Source organism: Podarcis muralis, chromosome 6 (assembly GCF_964188315.1).
Source record: "Podarcis muralis chromosome 6, rPodMur119.hap1.1, whole genome shotgun sequence".
NCBI classification, from domain to species: Eukaryota; Metazoa; Chordata; class Lepidosauria; order Squamata; family Lacertidae; genus Podarcis; species Podarcis muralis.
In genome coordinates this window covers 98,186,238-98,212,297 of record NC_135660.1, presented here as the reverse complement: position 1 = coordinate 98,212,297, position 26,060 = coordinate 98,186,238, and the positions used below count along the sequence as shown (strand labels likewise).

Below are 26,060 nucleotides of genomic sequence, written 5' to 3'. Positions count from 1 at the left end.
TGGGTGCCTTGGAGCCGTCACTCATTCTCAGCCTGACCTCACAGGGTTGTTGTTGCAAGGATAAAAGAGGGAACATCTATGCCACCTGGAGCTCCTCGGAGGAAAGGTGAGATATAAATAAATAAATATTATTAAACTGGTAAAACTCCACAAACCACTATAAAAAGTGGGATGTTTGCATAGGCGAGGTGAATAATTCTGGGTTGCTTCGGATGTTACTTTTTTCTATTTATCACTTAAAGAGGCTGCACATGAGTGCTCCATAACATCCAGAGTAAAACTTGTGGAATGAGAGGGAAGGAGAGAAAATCATGTTTTGAAAGTGCTCTGATGACCCCCCCCCCCATAGCTCTGAGCTGACGTTTTGCTGCAAATGTCAACACGCTCCAGCTCCGAGCGCCAACACTGATAGTCTTGCTGCACTATTTGGATAGCTGCCTGCCTCTCTTGAAGGCCCCACTTGAAGCAGGGTCCCTTCCCCCTGCTGCGCAACCTGGCCGGCCCTGCCTCAGCCACATGGTCAAGGCAGGCAGGCACTTGGCCTCCCACAGAATGGCCATGTAAAGAATGAAGGGGAAACATAGGTACGTGGAAGGGGCAGGATCAAGAGATGGGCCGGGTGGGGAGGGGACAAAAGGGTTGACTGGCACAGGGCTATATTCCACCACATTTGCTGAATGGCAGCTGGCGATGGGAACTCCTCGTCTGGTGCTTCTCAAAGGGTGTGGCAGGAGAGGATGGCAAGTGTGGTGGGAAGATTCAAGGACAGTCAATATTTTGGGAATGATTCGTGTTCTCACGTAGCTGCATCGTTTTATACTTCCTGGGTGCCCCATGATCATGTTATAAAGTAGTTGTGGTCTATGTTACAAATCAAGCACTGCCACGAGTTCTTTCCTTTTGCTTTCCAATTAGCAATTAAATAATTGGTGTGGTGTGAGCAGTTTTTCCTTCTGATCCACTGCCCTGGTCCCAGGAAAAGTCTTCCACTGGAGGCTGTGCGAGAGGGGGCAGGAGGCCCTCATCCAAGGCCCACCCGCATCCCAGAAGCTTGCTTCTCTCTCGGTGCCTGTCTGCGGGAGGGAAGGGGCTTCCGAGGCAGCAAGGAGCCCCGGGCTGTGCAAGAGAGGCAGGGCAGCCAAGCTGCTTCCCGGGCACCCCCCCCCCCCCTCGCGGCCAGGGCTTCACAGCTCTCTTTGGGCTGAGCATCCCCTCGGCGCCTCCCGGGGTCTTCGGGACTCGAACTTCTCACGCGCTGCGCCGCCGCCGCCGGAGCCTCGGCGCTTCTCTCCATCCCTCCGTTGTTCTCGCCGGGTCCACTGCTGCTGCTCCCGCGCATGCTCCGACCGGGGGCTGCTTCCCTCTCGCCTCCTCCTCCTCCCCCCGCCCTGCCTCGCTCCATCCGGGCAACTCCGAATTAGCATTGGCAGCAGCCGTGGCACAACTTTTCCCGAGGCAAAGTGAAATCAAGGCGCGCACTCGGAGGAAATATAGTCCCTCCCGTTGGGAAGTCTCCTCGGCCCCCATTGGCGGGGCGGCGGCGGCGGCGCTGCGCGAGGCGGGGAGCAGGGGGCGGCCGAGGGGCCCATGGGGATTGCGGGCCGGGGGGGCGGCCGGGGGGTAGCCTCCCCCCCAGGTTGGCGGAAAGTGAGTGATTTGTCCGCGTCCCTCAGCAAAGAGGCAAAGAACTTGCTTTGCAGCCTGACTAGTTGTTTCTTTCGATTGTTGTTATCGCTTTTTGAAGGGGGGGCGCGTGGAAGCCCCTGGCTTTCGGCCGCTGCCTCGCCTCGCCCGGCTCGCCTGCCGTGGCTTCTCCTTGCCGAGCGGGGCGGGTGAGGGGAGAGGAGAAGCCGCCAAACTTCGCGGGGATTCGAAAGTGGGCGAAAAGTGCCTCGCAAGTTGGAAGGATGGAGCTGCGCCGCTTGCCCGAGGCGTTAAAAGTGGAAATCCAGTGTCACCAGGTAATGAGAGAGACGGAGGCTGCTGCCGGCCTGGCCGCCAGAGAGGGGACCCGAAGGCAGCCCGCCCCGCGAGTGGCGGTGGGCTCTCCTTGTCGCAGGGTCTCTCGACCGGGGGGGGGGGTCTCGGGGGCAGGAGAGTCGCGGGAGGGGAGAGAGGAGAGTCTCCGGGAGCCTCCCTCCGCTGCCCTTCACCGGGGGGACCACTTCACAAAAAGTAGTTTCCCAGCTTGTTTGGCTGAGTTTTGGCATGTGTGTGTGTCTGTGTGTGTCTCTGTTGTCGCGATCCGGAGTTAACATTGCGGTTGGCACTTGTGTGTGTATGTGTGTTGGAGAGATTAGGACGAGACTTGAATATTTATGAGCTTTGCTTGAAACTGACTCGCTGTGTTTACTTGCCTCTTTGTTCCAGACCCCCACCCTCCCCCTTACACACACACACACATTTTAAAAAATCCATTACACGTGAAACTCTTTCTAGTTCCTTCTTTTAAGGGGCATTTTAAAAAAGAAACTAGTTGCACAGATGAAGCAAGATCCACAGGTAAATGTAGATCTGTTGTGTGTGTGTGTTGAGTGTGTGTGTGTTTTCAAAACCCATCCTCTTCAGTATTTTAGCTTTCTTGTGTTAAGTGCAGTTCTGCTGGGACAGCAGGATGAGAAAGTTTATCAGTAAGAGATCTCATTTTGAAGACCGGGCTGAGCTTTGTTACTTAAGGGGGTTATTCTGTTTCCACCCCCTTTCCTTATTGTGCATGCTTTCGGTTGGGCTTTTGCCCCCGAACAATTCCTAAGCGCAAGTTTCCTCTGAATTGGCTTTAGTTTGCACTTGGTCTCTAATCTGCATTTTATTGCCATTTTTACAGAACGGTGATCTTAAGAAACAAATCCATGAGAGGCAATCGAGAATAGCTGCTCTTAATGAAAAACAAGTAAGAATGAATCGATTCCGTTATGTGTCTGTGGATGGGGTTTCGCCTTTCCTCTCTCTCTCTCTCTCTTTTACAAAGCACTTTCTAAACATTCTCAAAGAATCCGCGTTGGCCGGAAGAAAAAAAAATACCCGCACCAGTGAATAAAACACTCATGTTTATGAGTCTAAAGTGAGAAAAGGTTTTAAAGATGAGGGATCCAGTTTTCTGTTGCCTTGCCAGGCACTGCGTTTATATTAATAACCATAATACACAAAAAGAGATATGCTGTAGTTAGACGTTTTAAAAACACACACACACACACCGAGGCGTCCATTTTGAGTTGGTCGACATGTTTTAGGAATATGGGAAATTATTTGGTCTTCTGCTTAGTTTGTTTTCACTTCCTTGCAACGTGCAAAAGCAGAGAGTTGGGAATAAGGGGACTGATCCCACTTCGAAAGCCTTGAGTGCTGGTTTTGATTGGAAAGCTGCTTTTGCTTCCATAGATACAGATATGTATATATATATATGTGTGTGTGTGTGTATTCTCCCCTCCCCCCCCCACTCCACACACTTGGCGTCTTCTTTCTTTGGCTTGATCTGACCTGCTGGCTTCGGAATGGAGTTCATGTATATACATTTACACACACACACACACACACACACACACACACAGCCCTGCACCCCTCCTGCATAGCTTTGTCTACTTAGGCAAATCTGAGGGGGGTAAAGTGGGGGGAGGGAGAGAGAAGCGAGACACTATAGAAACAGATGCCCTCGCCCACCTTCCTTCCAACAAACTTTCTTTTTTTGTGCCTTTCTCTGTGAAGGTGTCTCTTATTTTGCAGCGGGCGACCCTGGTGTGCGTGGGGGGCAATGACGGATCCCCCCCCCGTCCTCCCCTCATTCCCACCCACCTCCCCTCGCCCCTTTTCCAAGCTGAAAGAAAGTTGTCTGGCATTGTGAGTTGGTGTTCAGATCAGCTGATGGCGCGGGGCTGGGGATTTGCTGCGTTTCAGCACCACGAACAGATGCCACGGCACGCTCAGCAGCTCGCCGCGCATCTCTGGAGCTTTAAAACGACACCCCCCCCCCCAACCACACACACAATACAAGGAGCCCCCTTCCCTGCCCCCCCCGCCCCGTTCGACTTTCGGTACTTCCAATGCACGAATCGCGCAGCGGCTTAGAAATCTAGTCGCTGACCTGCCGGGTTGTCCTTTCCCCTCCCCCCGCCCCCCCCATAAAAGCCAACTTTCGCCAGGCTCCCCTCCCCCTCCTGCAGCTTTGCAAAAGCCCCTTTGGCGGAGAGAGCGAGAGAGAGCGCAACCTCCTTTCCCTTTCCCTTCGGCTGAATCGATCGCGATTCCTTCGGAATGCAGCAGTTCTTTCAGCACCAAAACTTGGAAGAGCGCCTGGATCCTATTCCGCCCCCCGCCCCCCGCCCGGCCTAAAAACAGTCTTTCCAGCCTCTCAAGGAGTCTTCGCCATACGTACCCGGGGGGCGGGGAGAGGGGAGGGAGGAAGCCAGTGGTGGCGGACGGAGAGCGGAAAGGAATATTCCCCCCCCCCCCCGCTCCATATATATAGTTGTGGTGGAAGTTAAAAAGTAAGCCGAGCCTATTTTTCATCCTCGCCCGCTGCATGCGCGCCTTGAGGCGACGTCGGCTGCATATCTTATCTGCCTGTGCCTGGATGTGTGCGAGCATTTCCAGCGCCGCCACTCCCTCCCTGTCCCGATTGATCGCAGCCCAGAATTTGTCAGCTCGCTCAGTTTGGTAGTGGAAGCTTCCATTTTGTGAGGAAGGGGTGTTGGTTTCTGCATGACATGGAGAAAAGTCTGCAGAGTTTGAAGGCGGGGGGATGGGCCCCCATTCATGCTTAACATTACCATTTTGATTGCTTTGATGCCATTTTTTTTAGCGGGGGAGGGGACAGAATACCCTACTCAGCAGAGCACAAAGATGTTTAATCACTGTATGGAATCAAATCAGATAGTTTCTTTTCTTTGGGGGTGGGGGAAGGAAGCAGCACAGAAGCAGCAGCTTAGAGCAGTTAGTCCTTTTTTCTTGTTGGGTAAAACAGTGTGCTATATTGATTCTGCTACTACACCGAGTAGAGAATTTATTAAAGCAAGGTAACAGCCTCACACTGCCGAGAATACATTTGTTTATGTTTTCCTGTCTTTGAAAGGGAAATAGTCGGTGGTGGTTGGTTTTACTGCATTAAAGTGATTGTTCCTCTCTGCATTATAACAACTATTTCAAGGCTATTGAAATTTTTATGATGATAGTAATTGGTGAGCTGCTTATTATGTACCATGCTGGAATTTAGATAAGGCAAAGAGACATACTTGGAAAATTAGGGTTTGATGCAGCTGTTGGGTGCAGGATGACATTCCCAATCTCATGCAACACTTTGTGAACTAAATCGTCAACAATGCCTGTGTGTTACACTAAAAGAACCCCGCCCCCCCTCCAAATTATGCAATGAGCTAACTAGTCCTTGGATTCAACTGCTACTTACATTGAAAAGTGCAGATGCCATCGACAGGCTTCCTCTGCCTGCTTTATGCAACAAGAACTTATACAATGGTATAAGACCAGATGCTGATGCAGTGTCTTCTTGTGCTGCGCACTGTCACCTCTGGAGGCCAGATAGGAAATCTCCCTTTGCACAGAGAGAAGAGTGATAGGAGTTTTAAAGCCTCAGCCTAAATACAGATCACAAAGTTGCTGGAGTCAGATTTTGTTACGATTAATATTATTTCTTCAAGGAAAAGGTCCAAAGCCCCCCCCCCCCGTTTTTGCCTCGCATGGAAGAGGACTGCTGCATGTGAGCTTGGATTTCATGTTTTAAATCAGACTCCCCATTCCAAAAGACACAGAGTTCACTGTGAAACATTTAAACAGACCTCTGGGAAGTAGAATTAGGAATGGTGGTTTTAACTGCTACAAGTTATTCATATTCCCGTCCATATCTTTCAGGTACAATTTTTGTTTTTACATTCTGCTAATGTGGAACTCATGAATGTGACTGGGTGAAAATGCTATGGAAATTCTGGCTGCAGTCCATAACTCCAGTGACTTTAACAGGGCTAATCTGGGATCAATGGGAATGAAGACTGCCCAACCCAGAGGCCCTATGTTTATACATATTTTGTGTTCATTTTTCATTGAAAGAGAAAATAGAATATGTGTAACCATACCAGCCACATATATTGGCCATGGCCATTGGGTTGGATTCAGGCTACCTTAGTTGCACTTAGATAAGAACGTAAGAAGAGCTGTGATGGATCAGACCAAAGGCTCATCTATTCCAGCATCCTGTTATTACAGTGGCCAACCAGAGAAGCAGGACACCATCACAAAAACACTCCATAAACTTCCCATGTAGGAGGAACATACACCATTGCAACTCTTCCATAGTGTACAACTAGATGTCATTGCTGTTGTCATGCACCACCACTGCTGATAGACTCCTCTATGCCTAGTTGGACATAGTGTTACATTGAACTCAATTTGACTTCCCTGTGGGCAGACCCATTTGGCATTGCTGTGTTAGAGACCAACTCAAACTCTTGGTGGGCAGCAATGGGGCTTAGCAGTGTGGCCTCCACATTCAGAGTCCCACCACTCCCACTAGTCAGGGTAGAAAGTAGAGAACAGAAAAATCCTATTTATTTGCTGTGCCGTGCTGGATTGTTGCCCCTGGGTGCATAGTGAAGCTAGGAGAAATCCTTCTCTGTTCTTTGTTCCATGCATCAGATTCTTATTGTGACCACCTGATTAATTTAATAGGCTTCATCCATTATTATTATTATTTTTAAATCAAGGTTTCCAAAAACAAATGTGAAGTGTTTTGAGGATATTACCAATTTAAAAAATGGATTTATATAGGATGCAACTTAGCTGGAGTAATTTAATTTAATTTCTCCTATAGACTTAAATACTTTCTGCAATATTTTCAAGGATGGATTGCAATCCCCCCCAATGCATCTTGAATCAATACTTCATTTTGCGTTTTGTCCCCAAAGTCAAAGCCAGAGTGTGGGTTCTGTTCATTGCAAACATTAGTATACCTGCATATTCTACCCCTCCCTCCAGAATGTTGATGAATTGTAATACTATTTGAGAATGGGTTTACGTCTTCTTTAACAAGATATGATGTGTGAAGACTCCATTAGTTGGTCCAGTGCTTTTACACCTTGAATCCCCATCACCTACAGAACAGCTGTAACATTTTTATCTATACTGTCAAGGAACAAGCATGTATATGTAAATAAAAGGCCTTCACTGAAAAGCAGCATTGTCCTTTTAAATGCACATCTGAAGCACTCCGCTGCATCTTTGCCTGGGCTTACTAGGCATCCCTTAACTCCTCTGGCTGCTTTTTTTTTGAACTGCCTACTTCATAATTGCACAGTTAAACTCTAACCTGACATTAGTATTGACTCGTAAAGCAGATCTTGGAAATCAGCAGTGAGCATGTGGAAGACTTGCTGTGTTTTCATTGCTGATGAACCCTCGATTCAGAGAAGCCTGTCCTGAAGCACAGCAATAAAAATATGTCTTCCTGAGAGGCATTATGTATATGCCATTCACTTGGGCGCTGCTTCATTTCTTTGCTGTAATTTACTACCTACATAGAAATCAACATTAGTCTCTGACAGACTCTTCCAAGATAGTGTTATTTCTGGTTTTGCCTTTTGAGGGTAGCATATCTGGAATTAAATTGTTGACTGTCATTTGGTGTTTATGATCTGACTGGAAGTAGGTTCTTGGGATGCATTAGACTTCTCGGAATTAAGGTGCTCTTCTTAAGCACTGGGAATGTGTAGGCAAATTATATCTTTGATGGAGTGTATTATATTATCTGTTCCAAGGGGTTGTTTTTGCTGGGCTTTTCAAATCAAAGGTAGCTAGGTGGTGTCTTGAAATGGCAGCACAGTTTACACATGTTTCAGCAGAAAGTAATGACTTTTGCTGGAGCTCAGTGATTCCTTTGGTTAGGCATGAAATAAAGTAGATAATATAAGTATCAATGAAAATAGAAGATGGAGCCATGATCCAGGGCTCTGTGTGTGTGCAGAGACTTCCTGTGCTCTTCTATAAGGAGGAAGGTCTTCTATGTATACTGTAGAGTGAAACCACTCAGATTGTGACCAATACCTTACTTGCAAATAGAGGATGACCGAGAGAATGCATTTTATACATTTGCAGCTAAACATTTTCTTTGTTTTATATAGTTGTGACAAGATTTGGCACTTCATTGGGAAAAATAGTTGCCAAAATGGAAATCCAATCATTAAACTTTTGAAATTCCGCTAAGGATAACAATTCCCCCTTCTATAAACCCCTGAAGCAGATGAACTTCAGGCCACCCACTGCAGTGAAAGATATTTTGACCAGTTTTTGTTCCATAGAAACCTTGATGCCAGAAGAAAGATTGCTTTAAAAAACACCACACAGCAAACTGGAATTGTAGTTCTTCACTTGGAAGTGCTAGAGGTTGAGAAAAGTGAATGTAACATTTGTTGTAACTGCTTTAAAGAGTTCGCTTTGATATCTTAGCCACTTAAAACACCTGCTGTCAGAACAGTACAATTGATTTCAATTAACTTTGAATTTCTTCAATAAGATGACTCTTATAATAACTCCAGTAATCCCATGATGCCTCATTAGAGGAACTGACTATGATGATTATCTCTGTGATTTAGTAATGTTTTCCTTGCAATGTCTTTGTCTGTTCAGAAAAAGGAATTCTAGCAACAATGCTGTTTAGAATTTGTTCTTGTTTAATGCTTAAAGATATTTGCTACCTGTTACATGTTGAGGACAGCTAATCTGCAGTGAGTCAAAATTGATTATTGAACAGCTGATGGTAGGATAGCATGAGCACTGAAAAAACTTGTGTGTGCTGCATTTTGTAGGGACCTAATCTTAGATCATGCACCATTTAGCAATTATTCTTTCAGTATATTTTCAGGCCTACAGATAGCAAACCTTAATTTCCAGTTTAATTTTTTTGCATAGGACTCTGGCTAAATCAGTCAGTTAATGTGGCATTCATGAGCAGTTTTAGTGTTTCTACATGTTGCTTTATTTTGAACAATTTTCTTTTGAATACAGCCCTACCAAACATTAGGTCCAGTATGGTGATCAATAAGGTTGTGTTTAAGGGACAGTCCTTTGTTTCAGGAGGCTATAGAAACCCAGAATAGGTGACCTTGCAACTCTAGGTGAAGAATAGTCCTGTTTCAATGGATCTTCCATTGGTTTAATAATTTGATTCACACAGAGCTTAATCCAAGAAAGAAAAGGGAAGGTCATATTGGTAGTGTGGGCAAAGAAGAAATGGAGGAACAGGAAGTTCCAAGAAGTTGTATTTGATGGTGTAGGTTTGTAAAATAACATTATATCCATGTATGAAGTAGCAAAAGGTGCCTGGGCATTTATTTCTTTGCAGCAGTACAACTGGGATCCAAAGAGCTCATGGACCCAAGAGTTTTGACTTGTCTAAAAAGAGTTGAGCATGTGGTAAAATGTTTCCCGCTGAAGTCATGAAGATTTAAAGCTTTATTTAGATAAGCTTTGGAGCAGGCAAGAATGTTTCATTGGCTCAATTATTGCTGTATCAGCCCTATGAGATAATCCCCTCTTACTTCATAGAATAATAGAATTGTAGACTTGGAAGGGACCCCAAGAGTCATCTAGTCCAACCCCCGCAGCTAAAGCATCCATGACAGATGGTCAGCTAACCTCTGCTCAAAAACCTCAATTAAGCTGAAACTAGTGACATAGCCAAAGCCTCAGCATGGAGCTGAGACCATTGTGACCAACTCCAGCATTTTTTTTTCTTAACCCGAGTCCAGTATCACTGCTGCTTTGTTGAATGGTTGCCCTCAGTTTTGTTCCATCTTCTATGATACTCTGTCTCTAGAGTTTGAGAAATGGTATCAATGCTATTGTGGATCTGTGCTGGCAGGTCCTTTATGATTGCACTAGTAGCGGGTGGGTATTGACTGATTTTGTTATATCTAATAAATGATGTGGCACTATCTCACTATAAACGTAGTCCCACTGGTTTCTGTGTGAGACTTAAGCAATTGTTTAAACAATTTCCCAGTGAGATTTAAATTCCTTAATCTTGGCTGGATTGCATACACAATGTTTAACTGAGAAAAAGAGTAGCAAGTTGTATGGCTCCATGGTGTCAAATAAGGATATTTGGTCTATAGATGATAAACTGATACCGTAGCCCTGTACTTTGGAGGAAGTTCCAAGAATTTACCTTCAAGAAATTATGCAGCCCATACTGCAAACTTAAGATATGTATACGAAAGGAATCCAGTAGAAATGCAAATTGGGGCGTATATTTTAAAAAATATATATACTAGGTAGTTATATTAACTTTAGTAAAAAATTAACACTTAAAAAAGTCTTTTTTGCTAAAAGTAGCACCATGATTAGAAATTACTTCTGTATAAAATATTCTTCCTTAAGCTTCCTTCCTTCCTCTTTCTTTCTTTCCTTTTGAATCAGCTACTTATTGTCATGTAGTAGCAATTTTTAGAGTGTCATATGAAATTGCTGATGGGGCTTAGTTCTGGCTACAACCTCCGCCTGCCAATAGTAAGCACCTATTGAAATCTAATATATGCTGTGCTTTCAACACAGCACACACAACCCCTTATGGTTAATATAACAAAGGAAACCCTGTATGAAATAATACATTTTAACCCTGGAAGAGCTAAACCTGAAACTCAAGGTTAGGATGGAAGAAAAAAAGGGCTTTCCTTGACAGAAGAAAGTAAAACAGAAGAAGATCTGACTGAGATTGCTCTAAGGATATGAAACTCTCTAGTGGAAGCTTTGTGCCTCTGCAGGAATCATCTGCTGTGTTGATTTGAGTGTTTGAGAAATTGCTCTCCCCCACCCCCACCCCAGCTGAAATTGGCTCCAGGGATTTTAAATATAGCAGTTGTGGCTACAGAATGTTTGATGTAAAATTTGGCTGATTGCTTACATCTAATCAACAGGAGTATGTAATTGGGCTTGAAAGAGAAACTTTGAATCCCTGCACAAGGATTTTCTTCCCAGAGCTCCTTACATTAACAGTGACTTATTCCCTCCATGAGAGATGCAATATTTTTATTTGTAATCTGGAAAGGATTTGCTTTTCCATTCAATAGTGGACCATAAAAATGGGTTACCAAAAGTTTTCCTTTTTAAAGGGAGGTGCATTGCATTTTGAGTCACAGAAGTCAAATGAGAACATTGATACCTTTCACATGCAGTGCAGCTTAAAGTGTATTTTCTGTAATTTCCACTTTCTGGAGCTCTTTGAACGAATAGAGATTGCTTAAAGATTTATTGGTGAGTTGAAGATTTTCTCTATAAAAAAGATGAGAAGGGATGACTGATTTAGAAATGCAAGTCAGGACTCCCTCCTTGTATATAATTCTCCTGATCTCATTCAGGCAGAAAGGTAATATGCTCACATAAGTGAGTTTGAAAGGTATAATTAAAATATATATAATATTTACTAGTAACTGAAATACAAGAGAAACTGTTTTTAACATGGCAGGTGATTATAGATACCTCTTCAAGGGAAAATGACAGTTTTGTACAAATTCCTCTCCAATGAATGTTTCATTCTGTGGCCTGTATACATTATGCAAAATAGCCCATTTGTATTATTTCTCTTACTTTGTTATTTTTTCACAGACTTAAGGACTAGAAACCTTATTTTTAAAACAAAAAAAAAATTGAAGCTTTCAGGAAGCTGGATTCTGTACCTGTACCACACTCGGTGCCTTTTCTCTGTTTGAGCAGAATCACATCATGCACATAATTTTGTTTATAATTTCATATAGATTGAAGACCCCTAAAAGAAAACATAGCAATTAAATTGAAAAATGTATTTTTTAAAAAATGTAAATCCCTCTGGGAATGATGTTTCATTCCTCTCCCTATCCTCTCCCTCAAATCAAACCTCTAAGGATCTTGGGTGATTTCCAGTGAAAGTCATATGCAGAGTAGACCCATGGAAATCAACAGACCTAAGACTGTGTTGATAAACTGAGAGCCTCTTTGACAACAAAACTTTGGTTCAAATGGCCTATAGCATTAATGCTTAAACATCTAGGACAGTTTGTGGGTTGGTGATAAGTATGCAGAACTCAGTCAAAGGGTGCAAGAGGGGAGGGGAGAATCTGTTAAGAAAAAGTGTAAATAATCTTGACCCTCATGTCATTGTTTATGACTCAGTGGTTCCCAGTTGGTAGTCCGTGGACCCCAGAGGTGCCACGTAACCTACCCAGTGGGTCCATGGCACCATTCACATATCAAGAACTACCATAGAGATATCAAAAATTTTCAAAAGTAGGGGTTCATGCTTTGAAAAATGGGGTGTGTGTGTTTACAGTATTTAGCTAATTGGGAGCCACTGAATGCAATATAATACAGTCTTTGGCATGAACTCTAGCACAGAACATTGATGCTGTTGCCAAACTTATCCATGGTGTTCCAGTTTACTGTAGCTAAGATATATATTTTGAAAAGGTATGGGCACAGTGTATAAAAGTAAGGTATTGGGAAAATCTAAAGTAGAAGAATAAGTAGGAAAGAGGTGACTGCAGAGATGTATTTCTCTTTTTTATTATTATTTTAAAAAGCATTGAACCTCTAATGTTTCTATTACTCTGCCACCTACCAAACATCCATAACTCATATTCATGCACAAACCACACATACACTTACACACAGACAGAAAGAAAGAGAGATCATATGTGCACATGCCTTATTTACGTGGGTTTATTAACATTCTTTGCTGAGTAGGCTTGAATGAAGTGCAATCCTCATATAGATGATCTAATTATAATCATAAGGGACAGAACAAAATAAGCAGTCTTTAAAGGGAAAAGAGTCTGGCAGCTTTGTTTAAAGTGTCCTTTAATGAACTTCTTTAGTAGCTCGTATCTTAGCAACACATTTTATTACATACCAGTGCGGGAGAAGCAGTTTGCAGATGGAGTTGCACACAGTAATTTATTTTCTCCCTTTTCACCACCCCCACTTCTACTTTCTTCTCTGTGGTGACTCAACTGGAATATGCAGACTAGCTGCTTCCTAGCACTGATAGCTCACTCAAACCCCCTGATTGGTTCATTTGTATGTGCTCTGCCTTGTTAGTTGATGAAAACGGCATTTACTATCTTAGAGACTGTGCTTTGCTTGCTATGTTAGGAGGAGCAGAGGCAGGGCTGAGGATTCTGAATGGGGACCGGGTTTAAAAGGAACAGGCTTGCTTGCATTCATCTTTCATCTGAACACCCTCCCCCCACCTTTCCTTCTTCCCGGCATCGGCTTATATTCACGGGGCACATCAGTTTCTGGGTTCCTTGATTATTTATTATCAACTCCTAGTGGGTTTATTTTAATCCCTTTCTTCTGCGCTAAAACTGATTTGAATACAACATCTGGGACATTTATAATCCCTTTCTCCTTTTACTGCAAGCACCCTATGATTTAAAATGTAAACGTATCTTCCAGTTGTAGATTCTGCTTTGCGTGTGGGTGTGCACATTTGTAAAACTGACACTTTTCAGCTCTTTTGAAACACAGTTGATTTGGAAGCATTTCTGGTTCAGAAGCCTTACCTTCAGAGCGTCAAATCAAGCAGTCAACTCCATGATTTCCCTGGCACTAATCAAGTAGCAAAACGTTACTCAGCATGATTAAGGTTGGCCAAACCTTGTCTTCAGAGAGCTTTTGTTCAAAAATGAAAAGAGGAGAAAGGCATTTGATTGAATCAGACTAATGTGGAACATGAACGCTGGGTCATATTTCCCCCTGTACTCAGTAATATTCGGAACTGACACAGGAGTAGCAATGATCAGACTGTCACCCTGGCAGAGGAGATGGGGGAGGGGAAATTACACCAAAGTGACCTCCCCCCCTTTTGAAGGGCACATAGGCTAGTACACAAAACATTCGATTTAGCTTTCACTGTATACACCAGACACAGCAAACAAGGCAAGAGAGGTGCAAAAGTTATCAAGTGCATTTGTGCTCAGTTTAAGCAATGGCAAATTGCTCAGTGTCTTCCCTTAGCATTTGATTATAGGCAAATAACTTTAGGTTTCCATGAAAACGCATGCGTGAGCTGGGAACCTTGATTTAGACATATAGCTTTATGTTGAAACAAAATTTTAGATATACATTTTGATCCTGGTTGTCTTTGCTTGATGGTTTATGTGATCATTTTCTCTCTCCCAAACCTCTGTGCATGTGAGAGAACCCAGTTGGCTGATTTAGAATAGGGGAGAGAAACCACTCATTTCAACCACAAAATACAGGCGTTTCACTAAACGGAGTTCCGTTTCTTTCTCAGCCCCTGGGATTCTGCTTCGATAGTTGAACCTCAGTAGTGGGATGTCCTTTGAAGCTCAAAGCGATTAAGTTGCCATGTGATTAACTTATTCTTCTCTTTTACAATTCATTCCCTTGTTTTATTAACTTACAGTTGGATTGCCAAAATAATTTAAGCTGTAGAATGCATCAAGATCTTGCCCAAGTGCCAGAATTAGTAGCGACAACCTGAACTGTTGAAAAGCAAAGCCATCATGAAATTTACAGCCTGCCTAGCAAAAAGGCAGTTAGCTTTAAAAAGATGGGCCATCACACAGTTTGGTAATGAGTTGCAATTCAGCAGCTTCTAGACTGGAAAGAGAAGCTGCTGAATTGCAACTCATTACCAAACTTAAAACCATGGAGAGACCTGGTCTGAACAAAGACATTGCATTCTTATCTCATTATACATGACAAAGCCATTTTTCACCTTCTCACCCCTTGCTTTTTCCTGTAAGACCTATTGCAGTCGTTAAGAGTCGTCAACAGGCTCATCACAGCTATCTGCCAATCACCCATTCCCACCACCCTTCTGAGTAATACCCCTCCCCACCTTCTCACTATATAGAAGGATCTGGCAACTTCTGTTTCAGTGTATCTGAAGAAGTGTGCATGCACACGAAAGCTCATACCAAGAACTAACTTAGTTGGTCTTTAAGGTGCTACTGGAAGGAATTTTTTTCCTGTAAAGCAGGTTAGACTAAAAGATAGTGACCGGACACAAGTTTACTAAAGTAAGCTTTGTGGCCAAGGAGGAATTTAAACTCAATTGAAGCAAAGCACACTGTGAACAAGGTTCACTAACTTTCTGGTTAGCACAATCTGTAGCTTTGTTTGCTATGAGGTATAAGAAGAAACTACAAAAAATGCTTTTAAGTCACCGCTTTATTCATTTAAATCTTGAATACAGTATAGCCAAGATGAGGAACCTTGCTGTGATCTTGCCCTTCCAATGAAATCTGTCCTGTCCGTCCCCCTCCAGCCCCCAATTTATCAAAATCTTGCTGCAACTTTGAAAGAAGCAAATAGAAACTTGGGCAGCCTATTTCAGCAAAGGCTAAATTTACATTGTATTTCTGATCCTAAAGAATACATGGAAGGGACATTGTTTCCAGAAGCACAACTACGCATAGAGCTCTCTATGAATTAAATGGAGTTGAAGCTAATAAGCATCTACTTTGTTGGGATGGAGGATGGTTCTTAAAGGAGGTTCCAGTCCTGGATGAAGCACAGACTCATTTATTAACAATGAGAGCAGGAACAATGGGAAGCTAAGTGCAGTCTGCATGAATAATATAACCAAGGCTGGTGAAAAGCGGACAATTTTAGTATGCCAAACTGAGTGTAGGAGTGCAGCATTTCACTTTTTTAGAGACACTCAGGATTCATCTCCCCACCGTGCTTTCCCACGCATAGGGAGAGACATGCTTAATCACAATGGATCATCAATTGAAGGTGTGAGCAACGGCAGCGTAAGGCTGCAACGGAGCACGAAAAGTTCTGAGATGAAGATGCTATCCTGCGTGCTGGAGATTTTTCTTTTTTTAAAGAGGGAACATGAAATCTGAATAGTGGGCACGCACAAGTTCTCATTGCATCTTAATATGTAAAGGAACGCATGCGTAATATTAAGGCTTGTTCCTCTTTACATCCCTGTACATTGAATTATTATTATTCAGTCACTGTATTATTATTATTATTATTATTATTATTATTATTATTATTATTATCATCATCATCATCCCGCCCATCTGGCTGGGTTTCCCCAGCCACTCTGACTAGGCAGAAAATGAAGGAAGAAAGATGCCTGAAACAGGTTCAATGATGGAGGAAAGTTAAAGGGAAAAATGAGCTACTCCTAGCACTAACTACTGCTAGTTAGTGTAGCAGTAGCATAGTGGTACAGATCAGGAGCATCCCAGTTCTCACTCCTTTTGCTCCAAAAATTCTGTACATGGTTTTCAATAAGGGAATCTCTCTCATCCTTAGGCCTCCTTTCCCAATATGGGCTAGTGCTCTTATACCTATCCTACAGGGTTGCTGTAAGGATTCCGCCAAGATTACATAGGTAAAGTACACAGATATAAGAATAATTATTAGTTTCTTGAACTATGTAGCTTAACAGAATTTGCCAGGCTCCGTAAGTGGGAAAGTAAGATAATGCATTCTACAGCTGGAAAGATATTTCATGCAATCATAGATATGCAGAGCTGGAAACAGGCAGCTAAATACTGTGGTCATAGTTTCTTTTTTTAAAAAACAACAACAACAACATTTTCATGTAGTTTTCTTTCAATGTACAACAAGCCGTAAATTTTAAATCCTCTTTCCACAACTTCTCCCATAAATTAAAAGATATATCATAACCCACATCTTTTGCCCAGTGTATCTACAGCTTTAACCTCTTCATCTTTAGTGTCCCAGTCTATTATTCTCCAATAATTATTCTCCAATAATTCTTTTTTCAAACCTTGAAAATTCTTTCCCCAAACCTACAGTGGTGCCTCGCAAGACGAAAAGAATCCGTTCCGCTATTCTTTTCTTCTAGCGGTTTTTTCGTCTTGCGAAGCAACCCCATTGGCGGCTAAGCGGATTAGCGCTATTAGCGATTTAGCGCTATTAGCGGCTTAGCGGGCTTAGCGGCTAAGCTGTTAAAAGGCTTAGTGGCTTTGAAAAAGGGGGGGGAAAGCAAAAAAAAAATGGCGAGACTCGCAAGACGTTTTCATCTTGCGAAGCAAGCCCATAGGGAACTTCGTCTTGCGAAGCGCCTCCGCGACGGAAAACCCTTTCGTCTTGCGGGTTTTTCGTCTTGCGAGGCATTCGTCTTGCGGGGCACCACTGTACTCCTTTATCACTCCTAAATATGTCATTTAATTGGTGATATTATAACCAATCTGTTAATAGGTGTCTTATCTCTTGAATTTTTTTCAATTTCAATTGGTTTTCCATCTCGGGTTACAGCTCTCTGTAAGTTGCCCACTTGCCTTTCATATTAGTTTTTTTAAAACAGATATTGCTTCCAGTGGGGGGCATTTAGGTGTCAAATTTGACAAAAGTCATCAAAAATTAAAATTTGGCATGCAGTAGGAAGAATTTTGGTATGTAGGTGATGAGGCAATACCAGGAAAATTATCCACTCACTTTTCAGGTGACTTTTTGTTTCTCTTTTTCCCAGATCAATTCTACGGAAATTGGATTGTTCATGCTAATTTTAGTATCGTGTGAAACCCCTACATTTCACTTCTCCATTTCCAGCACTCTGCTCTGAAGCTGCCCCAAATGTCCTGCTTTTCAGAATGACTCTTCCATTCTTTTCCATTTGAAGCTACTCCTCTCTTGTTACATTGCAACACACCTTTTCCACGAACATTACAACACACCTTTTCCACGAAGCCCTTCGCCAAAGTTAGATTCTTCCCCTCTTTACCCCTGCCCCTTCCCTCTCCTCCCTCTATGACCTTCTCTGAGTCACATTCTAGATTGCAATTCATTAGGCCAGGGACCAATCTTTTTTTGTCATTACAGTATTCCATACAGTACCAGACACATTAATGATGATAAAAACAATGGCTGATGAATGGAGGGGAAAATGCAATTCAAACTGTGCAGACCATCAGATGTATTTTTCTTTCTTTGCATTTTACTCTTCCTCCAGAAGTCTCAGAGTGGCTTACATCTGACTCTAACTAGGCAGGAGTCAGGTGCTTACTTTTAGGAGCTCCAGTAACAAGAGCTCCAAGCTTGAGGTCTGGCCTTTATTAGCATTTTCAGATTGTTTTGCAAGTTACAAGATTTGTGGGTACCCTGTATGTACCTGTGGTGCATCCCTGTAGTGTTAGATATGAGCTTTGATCCCTTATTACCTATGCATATTGTGCTCCATACAGCATGTATGTAAGTTTAAAAGGCAAATATTGCCTCATACATTATGGTGTGTCTGCAGTAATGCCCCCTCACCCCAAATTGTGCCATGTCACCCTGAGGAAGAGAATAGACTCTTCAGAAACTGAAAACGTGTTGAATGGCCCTGTTATTGCTGCATGCTCATTCTCAAGTTCATCCCCATAGTCTAATGATGTCAAAATGTCATGGGGCTGGCCCTTAATGCAGAACGCAGAGGGACCTGCCTGATGTAGGTCTGGCCAAACTAGAATGCCGAGCAGAGAAGTTGACCCTGCTCATGGAGTCAAAGCTTTAAGACTTAATTTGAGCCAGAGTTCACTAAAGTCTAGGGTCTTCGTTACAGTACCATTGCTCAGTCCTAGAAAACATGAAATAATAATAATAAAACTTAGAGTCACCTTAAGCATGTGCAGAATACCTTTCCATCTGCATCAAGTACCTGCTTCTATGGAAACATAAGATACCCCAGATAGGGTGTAACACAAATGCTTGATTAAATAAACTTTAGACCTCCTCACAGCCTTGGCTCTCGGGCAGTCTGTCAGACACCACATATCTAGGACAATGGCTTTCAGAGAATATGAATTCAAAGAAGGCACATTTCTCATTTTTTAAAAAAAGAGAAATACTTGTAGAGCTTCATAGTGCTTCGTCACACAATCCCAAAGCAGAGATTGATGGCCTTTGCTCTAGGATTCACCATCTTTTCATTAATTTTAATGTAGAGGTACTCCAGACAACTCCAGCTACACCAGAAATACAAATTATCTGGAGTAGAGTTTTAGAGCAATTCTAACAAGCAGCTTAGTTACAGTCAAAATGCACTTAGTTTTTCTTTTTTTTTAATTATTAGCTGTACAAGGCAGAGCTAGGGTCTGAGCTCTTGAATACACATCCATTTTTATGGTAATCTGGTGCAGATGGGAACAAATACCGTATTTTGCGCCCCATAGGATGCACTGGCCCATAGGACGCACCTAGTTTTTTGGGGGGGAAATAAAGAAAAAAAATTATTCCCCCCCCAGGTGCGGGGCTGGAAGAACAAGGTTGGGGAACAGCGGGAAGGCATGCTCCGCCTCCCCGCTGTCCCCCGAGCTTGTGGGGCTGGCAATGGGGAGAAGTGCGCTGAGCCCGGGACTGGAGGCAGCTCTGCGCAGCCATCGGGAGCCGGGTGGGACTTCGTGCCCCGCTCCCGATGGCTGCGCAGAGCTGCGCTGAGCCCGGGACTGCAGGCAGCTCTGCGCAACCCTCGGAACCGGTCTCCCGAGGGTTGCGCAGAGCTTCCTGAAGCCTGGAGAGCGAAAGGGGTCTGTGCGCACCGACCCCTCTCGCTTTCCAGGCTTCAGCGAATGCCTGCATTCGCCCCATAGGACGCACACACATTTCCCCTTCATTTTTGGAGGGGGAAAAGTGTGTCCTATAGGACGAAAAATACGGTATCCTGGTGGACACCCTGACAGCCCTCTGGCAACACCCAAGGGTGCCTACGGGCACTGTATTGACAATCCTGGCCTAATGAGATTTTTCCAAAGCTTTAATATATATTTGATTACCGCCATCTTCCCCATATGAACTTTCTCTCCGGGGGGGCGGGGGTGGGCTGGCTCGCTGAGGAAGGGGGTACCAGGAGGTTTAAAACAAACAAAACAGTTTATGGGGTAAGAAGTGAAAAACTCATGTGGACCTTGTTTTTTCAAAAATCAATTTTAATCTTGTATAACAATGGCACCCGTATGAAAACAAGGATTTAGAAACAGAGTAAGAGCACATTACAATTCAAGCTTTGTAGGGAGAGTGGTGCTTAGAACAATATGCATAATTTTATTGTGGAAGTCTGGAAGTCCATAAGATTGAGTCCTTAACTTGATAAAATATTTAGTGCATAATAGTTGTTTTGTAAGCTTTTTAAAATGTTTGATTAAACATGCAAGAAAGCTTTTTGAATGACAAGTTCACTTTTTCAGCATTAAGCACCCAATCCTGCTCTACTCATCGTAATAACTGCAGAATAAACAAACTCTTTACTCCTTACTTCAGGGGAACAAATGTGCTTCTTTATTGCTGGCTGGGTAGAGAACATAACTGAAACTGAAAAGCAGAGGTCAGAAAGGACCAAGGGATGGAGTCTAGCCCATAATAAAGGTAAAGGTACCCCTGCCCATACAGGCCAGTCTTGACAGACTCTAGGGTTGTGCGCCCATCTCACTCAAGAGGCCGGGGGCCAGCGCTTTCCGGAGACACTTCCGGGTCACGTGGCCAGCGTGACATCGCTGCTCTGGCAAGCCAGAGCCGCACACAGAAATGCCGTTTACCTTCCCGCTAGTAAGCGGTCCCTATTTATCTACTTGCACCCGGGGGTGCTTTCAAACTGCTAGGTTGGCAGGCGCTGAGACTGAGCAGCGAGAGCGCACCCCGCCGCGGGGATTCGAACCGCTGACCCTTCGATCGGCAAGCCCTAGGCGCTGAGGCTTTTACCCACAGCGCCACCCGTGTCCCCATAATACAAAGTTCCAATACTTAACTTTTCAAGGATGGTGTTATTGTTTCCCCCAAAAGGATTGCTTAGATGATTATAGGATGAGTGTGATCATGAAAAACCCACCCTTAGTCAGGGAAAGTGAACATTAAATGGTCTGTCATGTCACAAATGTAAAAGACAAAATTGGGGGAGAAATGGGGAGGGGGAGTTCACCTGTTTTGCCCACCCTGGCTACAGGGCTGTCTTATGCTAAACATTTCTAATATATTGCTTAAAATATATCAGATAAAATATTATAATTAACTCCATCCTATATTAAATGTTTTTAAAACTATATATAGCTCAGTACTAGGCAAAATCCTTACTACATATATTTATAAGAACAGAGAAGATTTGTGGCAAAATTTTGTGGTACTGAAAGTGTGGGGGTAAGTTATTAAGAATAGCAGATGTACTGGTCTATTGGCCCATGGCACTGTCAAATCAGCACTAAATGCTGGCCAGTTTTTCTGCTGTTCTTCTGTGCTGCTATGGGTTTGGAATATACACAGCCTTTGCCATGCCTGGACCTCAAGTGAACTCAGGAAAATGTCAGGAATAGGACCAGTGTCAGCAACCAGAAAGGCAAAACATTAGCATTTCTGGGCATCCTTCAAAACAGGCCAGATTTTATATTTTAGAAGCATGGCAGATGCCTTTTTAATTCCAAGCAACGGGGAGCACATATTGACTGCTCCAAGCAAAGTCTGAGAAAAATTAGTTACGCCTGTTGAGAAGCAACATGGAAGGAGAAAATTCATATTTTTACAATAAGAATTTTGCCCTCTTGCATTAAATGTCCCATGGTTCTGCAGTCACTGTTGATGTAAGTTATAGATTCCTGGATCATTGCTGAATAGTGGAGTATTTTTGTTTGTTTGCTGGCTGGCTTGCTTATTTTATTTCAGTGAAATACAAATGCACCCCCCCCATGCGCTAGTTTTGAAATAGCCAATTTGTCTAAAACAAGGGCCAACTTGGTGGTGTATAATGAGCTGGAGGGCTGCAGCTAATTTGCTTGTTTTATGCTTGCATAGTTTTCATGGATATGCTTTGCACCAGGCTGTGGCAGAGGGACGTGTTGTGTTTCATCTGTGATGCCACATGGACCCTGGGCTTTTGTGTTGGTGCTTTTTGTGGTGGTGCATTGTAAAGGAACTGCTTGTCACAACGTTATCTGTTTTGGTAAAAGGTAAAGGTACCCCTGCCCGTACGGGCCAGTCTTGACAGACTCTAGGGTTGTGCGCCCATCTCACTCAAGAGGCCGGGGGCCAGCGCTGTCCGCAGACACTTCCGGGTCACGTGGCCAGCGTGACAAGCTGCATCTGGCGAGCCAGCGCAGCACACGGAACGCCGTTTACCTTCCCGCTAGTAAGCGGTCCCTATTTATCTACTTGCACCCGATGGTGCTTTCGAACTGCTAGGTTGGCAGGCGCTGGGACCGAGCGACGGGAGCGCACCCCGCCGCGGGGATTCGAACCGCCGACCTTTCGATCGGCAAGTCCTAGGCGCTGAGGCTTTAACCCACAGCGCCACCCGCGTCCCATCTGTTTTGGTAGTACATCGTAAACTGCATGCTGCAAGAGAACAATTTATATTATGCGTGGAGTTAATTCAATAATTAAATGAGGACTATGGTTTTACTCCCCTTCATGGATCACTGCCTTGTCGTGGCGAAGGGGCTTGAAGAACTCAGAGAAGCTATGAACTACGCCGAGCAGGGCACACAAGATGAACAGGTCATAGTGGAGAGTTTTGACCAAACGTGATCCACCTGGAGGAGGAACCGGCAAGCCACTCCAGTATCCTTGCCAAGGAAACTCCATGGACAAAGACAACAGGCATATAAAAGTTATGACGCTGGAAGATGAGCCCCTCAGGTCGGAAGGCGTCCAACATGCTACTGGGGAAGAGCGGAGGACAAGTACAAGTAGATCCAGAGCTGATGAAGCGGCTGGGCCAAAGCCGAAAGGATGCTCAGCTGCGGATATGCCTGGAAGCGAAAGGAAAGTCCAATGCTGTAAAGAAAAATATTGCATAGGAACCTGGAATGTAAGAACCATGAACCTGGGTAAGTTGGAGGTGGTCAAAAATGAGATGGCAAGAATAAATATTGACATCTTGGGCCTCAGTGAACTAAAATGGACGGGAATGGGCGAATTCAGTTCGGATGACCATCACATCTACTACTGTGGGCAAGAAACCCGTAAAAGAAATGGAGTGGCCCTCATAGTCAACAAAAGAGTGGCGAAAGCTGTACTGGGATGCAATCTCAAAAATGATAGAATGATCTCGATACGAATCCAAGGCAGACCTTTTAACATCACAGTAATCCAAGTTTATGCACCAACTACTGGTGCTGAAGAATCTGAAATTGACCAATTCTATGAAGACTTACAACACCTTATAGAAGTGACACCAAAGAAGGATGTTCTTCTCATTATAGGGGACTGGAATGCTAAAGTAGGGAATCAAGAGATAAAAGGAACAACTGGCAAGTTTGGCCTTGGAGATCAAAACGAAGCAGGGCAAAGGCTAATAGAGTTCTGTCAAGAGAACAAGCTGGTCATCACAAACACGCTTTTCCAACAACACAAGAGACGACTCTACACATGGACATCACCAGATGGGCAGCATCGAAATCAGATTGATTATATTCTCTGCAGCCAAAGATGGAGAAGCTCTATACAGTCAGCAAAAACAAGACCCGGAGCTGACTGTGGCTCAGATCATCAGCTTCTTATAGCAAAATTCAAGCTTAAACTGAAGAAAGTAGGAAAAACCACTGGGCCGGTAAGATACAATCTAAGTCAAATCCCTTATGAATACACAGTGGAAGTGACGAACAGGTTTAAGGATTTAGATTTGGTGGACAGAGTGCCTGAAGAACTATGGATGGAGGCTCGTAATATTGTACAGGAGGCAGCAACGAAAACCATCCCAATGAAAAGGAAATGAAAGAAAGCAAAGTGGCTGTCCAACGAGGCCTTACAAATAGCAGAGGAGAGAAGGCAAGCAAAATGCGAGGGAGATTGTGAAAGATACAGGAAATTGAATGCAGATTTCCAAAGAACAGCAAGGAGAGACAAGAAGACCTTCTTAAATGAGCAATGCAAACAAATAGAGGAAAACAACAGAATGGGAAGAACCAGAGATCTGTTCAAGAAAATTGGAGATATGAAAGGAACATTTCGTACAAAGATTACCATAATAAAGGACAAAAGTGGTAAGGACCTAACAGAAGCAGAAGACATCAAGAAGAGGTGGCAAGAATACACAGAGGAACTATACCAGAAAGAAATGGATGCCTCGTACACCCTAGGTAGTGTGGTTGCTGACCTTGAGCCAGACATCCTGGAGAGTGAAGTCAAATGGGCCTTAGAAAGCACTGCAAATAACAAGGCCAGTGGAAGTGATGGTATTCCAGCTGAACTATTTAAAATTTTAAAAGATGATGCTGTTAAGGTGCTACACTCAATATGCCAGCAAATTTGGAAAACTCAGCAGTGGCCAGAAGATTGGAGAAGATCAGTCTACATCCCAATCCCAAAGAAGGGCAGTGCCAAAGAATGCTCCAACTACCGCACAATTGCACTCATTTCACACGCTAGCAAGGTTATGCTTAAAATTCTACAAGGAAGGCTCAAGCAGTATGTGGATCGAGAACTCCCAGAAGTGCAAGCTGGATTTAGAAGAGGCAGAGGAACCAGAGACCAAATTGCAAACATGCGCTGGATTATGGAGAAAGCTAGAGAGTTCCAGAAAGACATATACTTCTGCTTCATTGACTATGCAAAAGCCTTTGACTGTGTCGACCACAGCAAACTATGGCAAGTTCTTAAAGAAATGGGAGTGCCTGATCACCTCATCTGTCTCCTGAGAAATCTCTATGTGGGAGAAGAAGCTACAGTTAGAACTGGATATGGAACAACTGATTGGTTCAAAATTGGGAAAGGAGTACGACAAGGCTGTATTTTGGCTCCCTGCTTATTTAATTTATATGCAGAATACATCATGCGAAAGGCTGGGCTGGATGAATCCCAAGCTGGAATTAAGATTGCCGGAAGAAATATCAACAACCTCAGATATGCAGATGACACAACCTTGATGGCAGAAAGTGAGGAGGAATTAAAGAACCTTTTAATGAGGGTGAAAGAGGAGAGCGCAAAATATGGTCTGAAGCTCAACATCAAAAAAACGAAGATCATGGCCACTGGTCCCATCACCTCCTGGCAAATAGAAGGGGAAGAAATGGAGGCAGTAAGAGATTTTACTTTCTTGGGCGCCATGATCACTGCAGATGGTGACAGCAGCCACGAAATTAAAAGACGCCTGCTTCTTGGGAGAAGGGCAATGACAGGCCTAGACAGCATCTTGAGAAGTAGAGATGTCACCTTGCCAACAAAGGTCCGTATAGTTAAAGCCATGGTCTTCCCAGTAGTGATGTATGGAAGTGAGAGCTGGACCATAAAGAAGGCTGATTGCCGAAGAATTGATGCTTTTGAATTATGGTGCTGGAGAAGACTCTTGAGAGTCCCATGGACGGCAAGAAGATCAAATGCATCCATTCTTAAGGAAATCAGACCTGAGTGCTCACTGGAAGGACAGATCGTGAAGCTGAGGCTCCAGTACTTTGGCCACCTCATGAGAAGAGAAGACTCCCTGGAGAAGACACTGATGCTGGGAAAGATGGAGGGCACAAGGAGAAGGGGGCGACAGAGGACGAGATGGTTGGATAGCGTTTTTGAGGTTACCAGCATGAGTTTGACCAAACTGCGGGAGGTAGTGGAGGACAGAGGTGCCTGGCGTGCTCTGGTCCATGGGGTCACGAAGAGTCGGACACGACTAAACGACTAAACAACAACAACATGGTTTTACTCCACAAACGGCAAGGGAGACACAATTGGGATGACCAGATGCAAAAGAAGACACGACAAACTGTCCCATTTGAAATACCATCTTCTGCACAACTATTATCATTGTAGGGGCCCTGTCCTCTTTTTAAACCAGGCAGAACAGGCCAGAGGTCTCAGTGGTTACTTACTCTGCTGCTATAGCCCCAACTCTATGCATATTTACTCAGAATTTTTCACTCAGCTGAATTCGGCTTACTCCCAGGGCCAGCTCAAGTCATTCTGCTGCCTGAGTCAAAGGACGAGATGGTACCTGTAGTATCTCTTGGGCTTGGAAAGGGTACTCACTGTGTGAAGAAACCTTGCAACAGGTCTGCCATGGGACCAGGAAGCAACAGGAGCCAGGAAAACTTCAATAGCTATATCTATTGCTGTGCAGCAGATCAACAACTCAGCATAGCAGCTAGGTAAGCTTCAGCATAGCATAGCAGCTTCAGAGA

The 26,060-nt window shown here is 43.8% G+C and overlaps 1 protein-coding gene across 9 annotated transcripts in view; it reads left to right on the top strand.

The window, feature by feature from the left end:
• The first annotated feature begins 1,469 nt into the window (after positions 1 to 1,469).
• PHF21B (PHD finger protein 21B) overlaps positions 1,470 to 26,060 on the top strand; it is a 178,797-nt gene continuing 154,206 nt past the window's right edge. For 2 of the 9 annotated variants that reach the window (XM_028728695.2, XM_028728692.2), the window contains exons 1-2: positions 1,478 to 1,961; positions 2,825 to 2,890. In XM_028728695.2, coding sequence (XP_028584528.2) covers positions 1,908 to 1,961; positions 2,825 to 2,890 — 120 coding nt within the window. In that variant the 5' untranslated portion in view covers positions 1,478 to 1,907. Of the gene's footprint in view, positions 1,962 to 2,301; positions 2,503 to 2,824; positions 2,891 to 26,060 lie in introns of those variants that run through there. The other 7 variants (XM_028728694.2, XM_028728690.2, XR_013393329.1 and 4 more) reach the window with 7 other exon arrangements.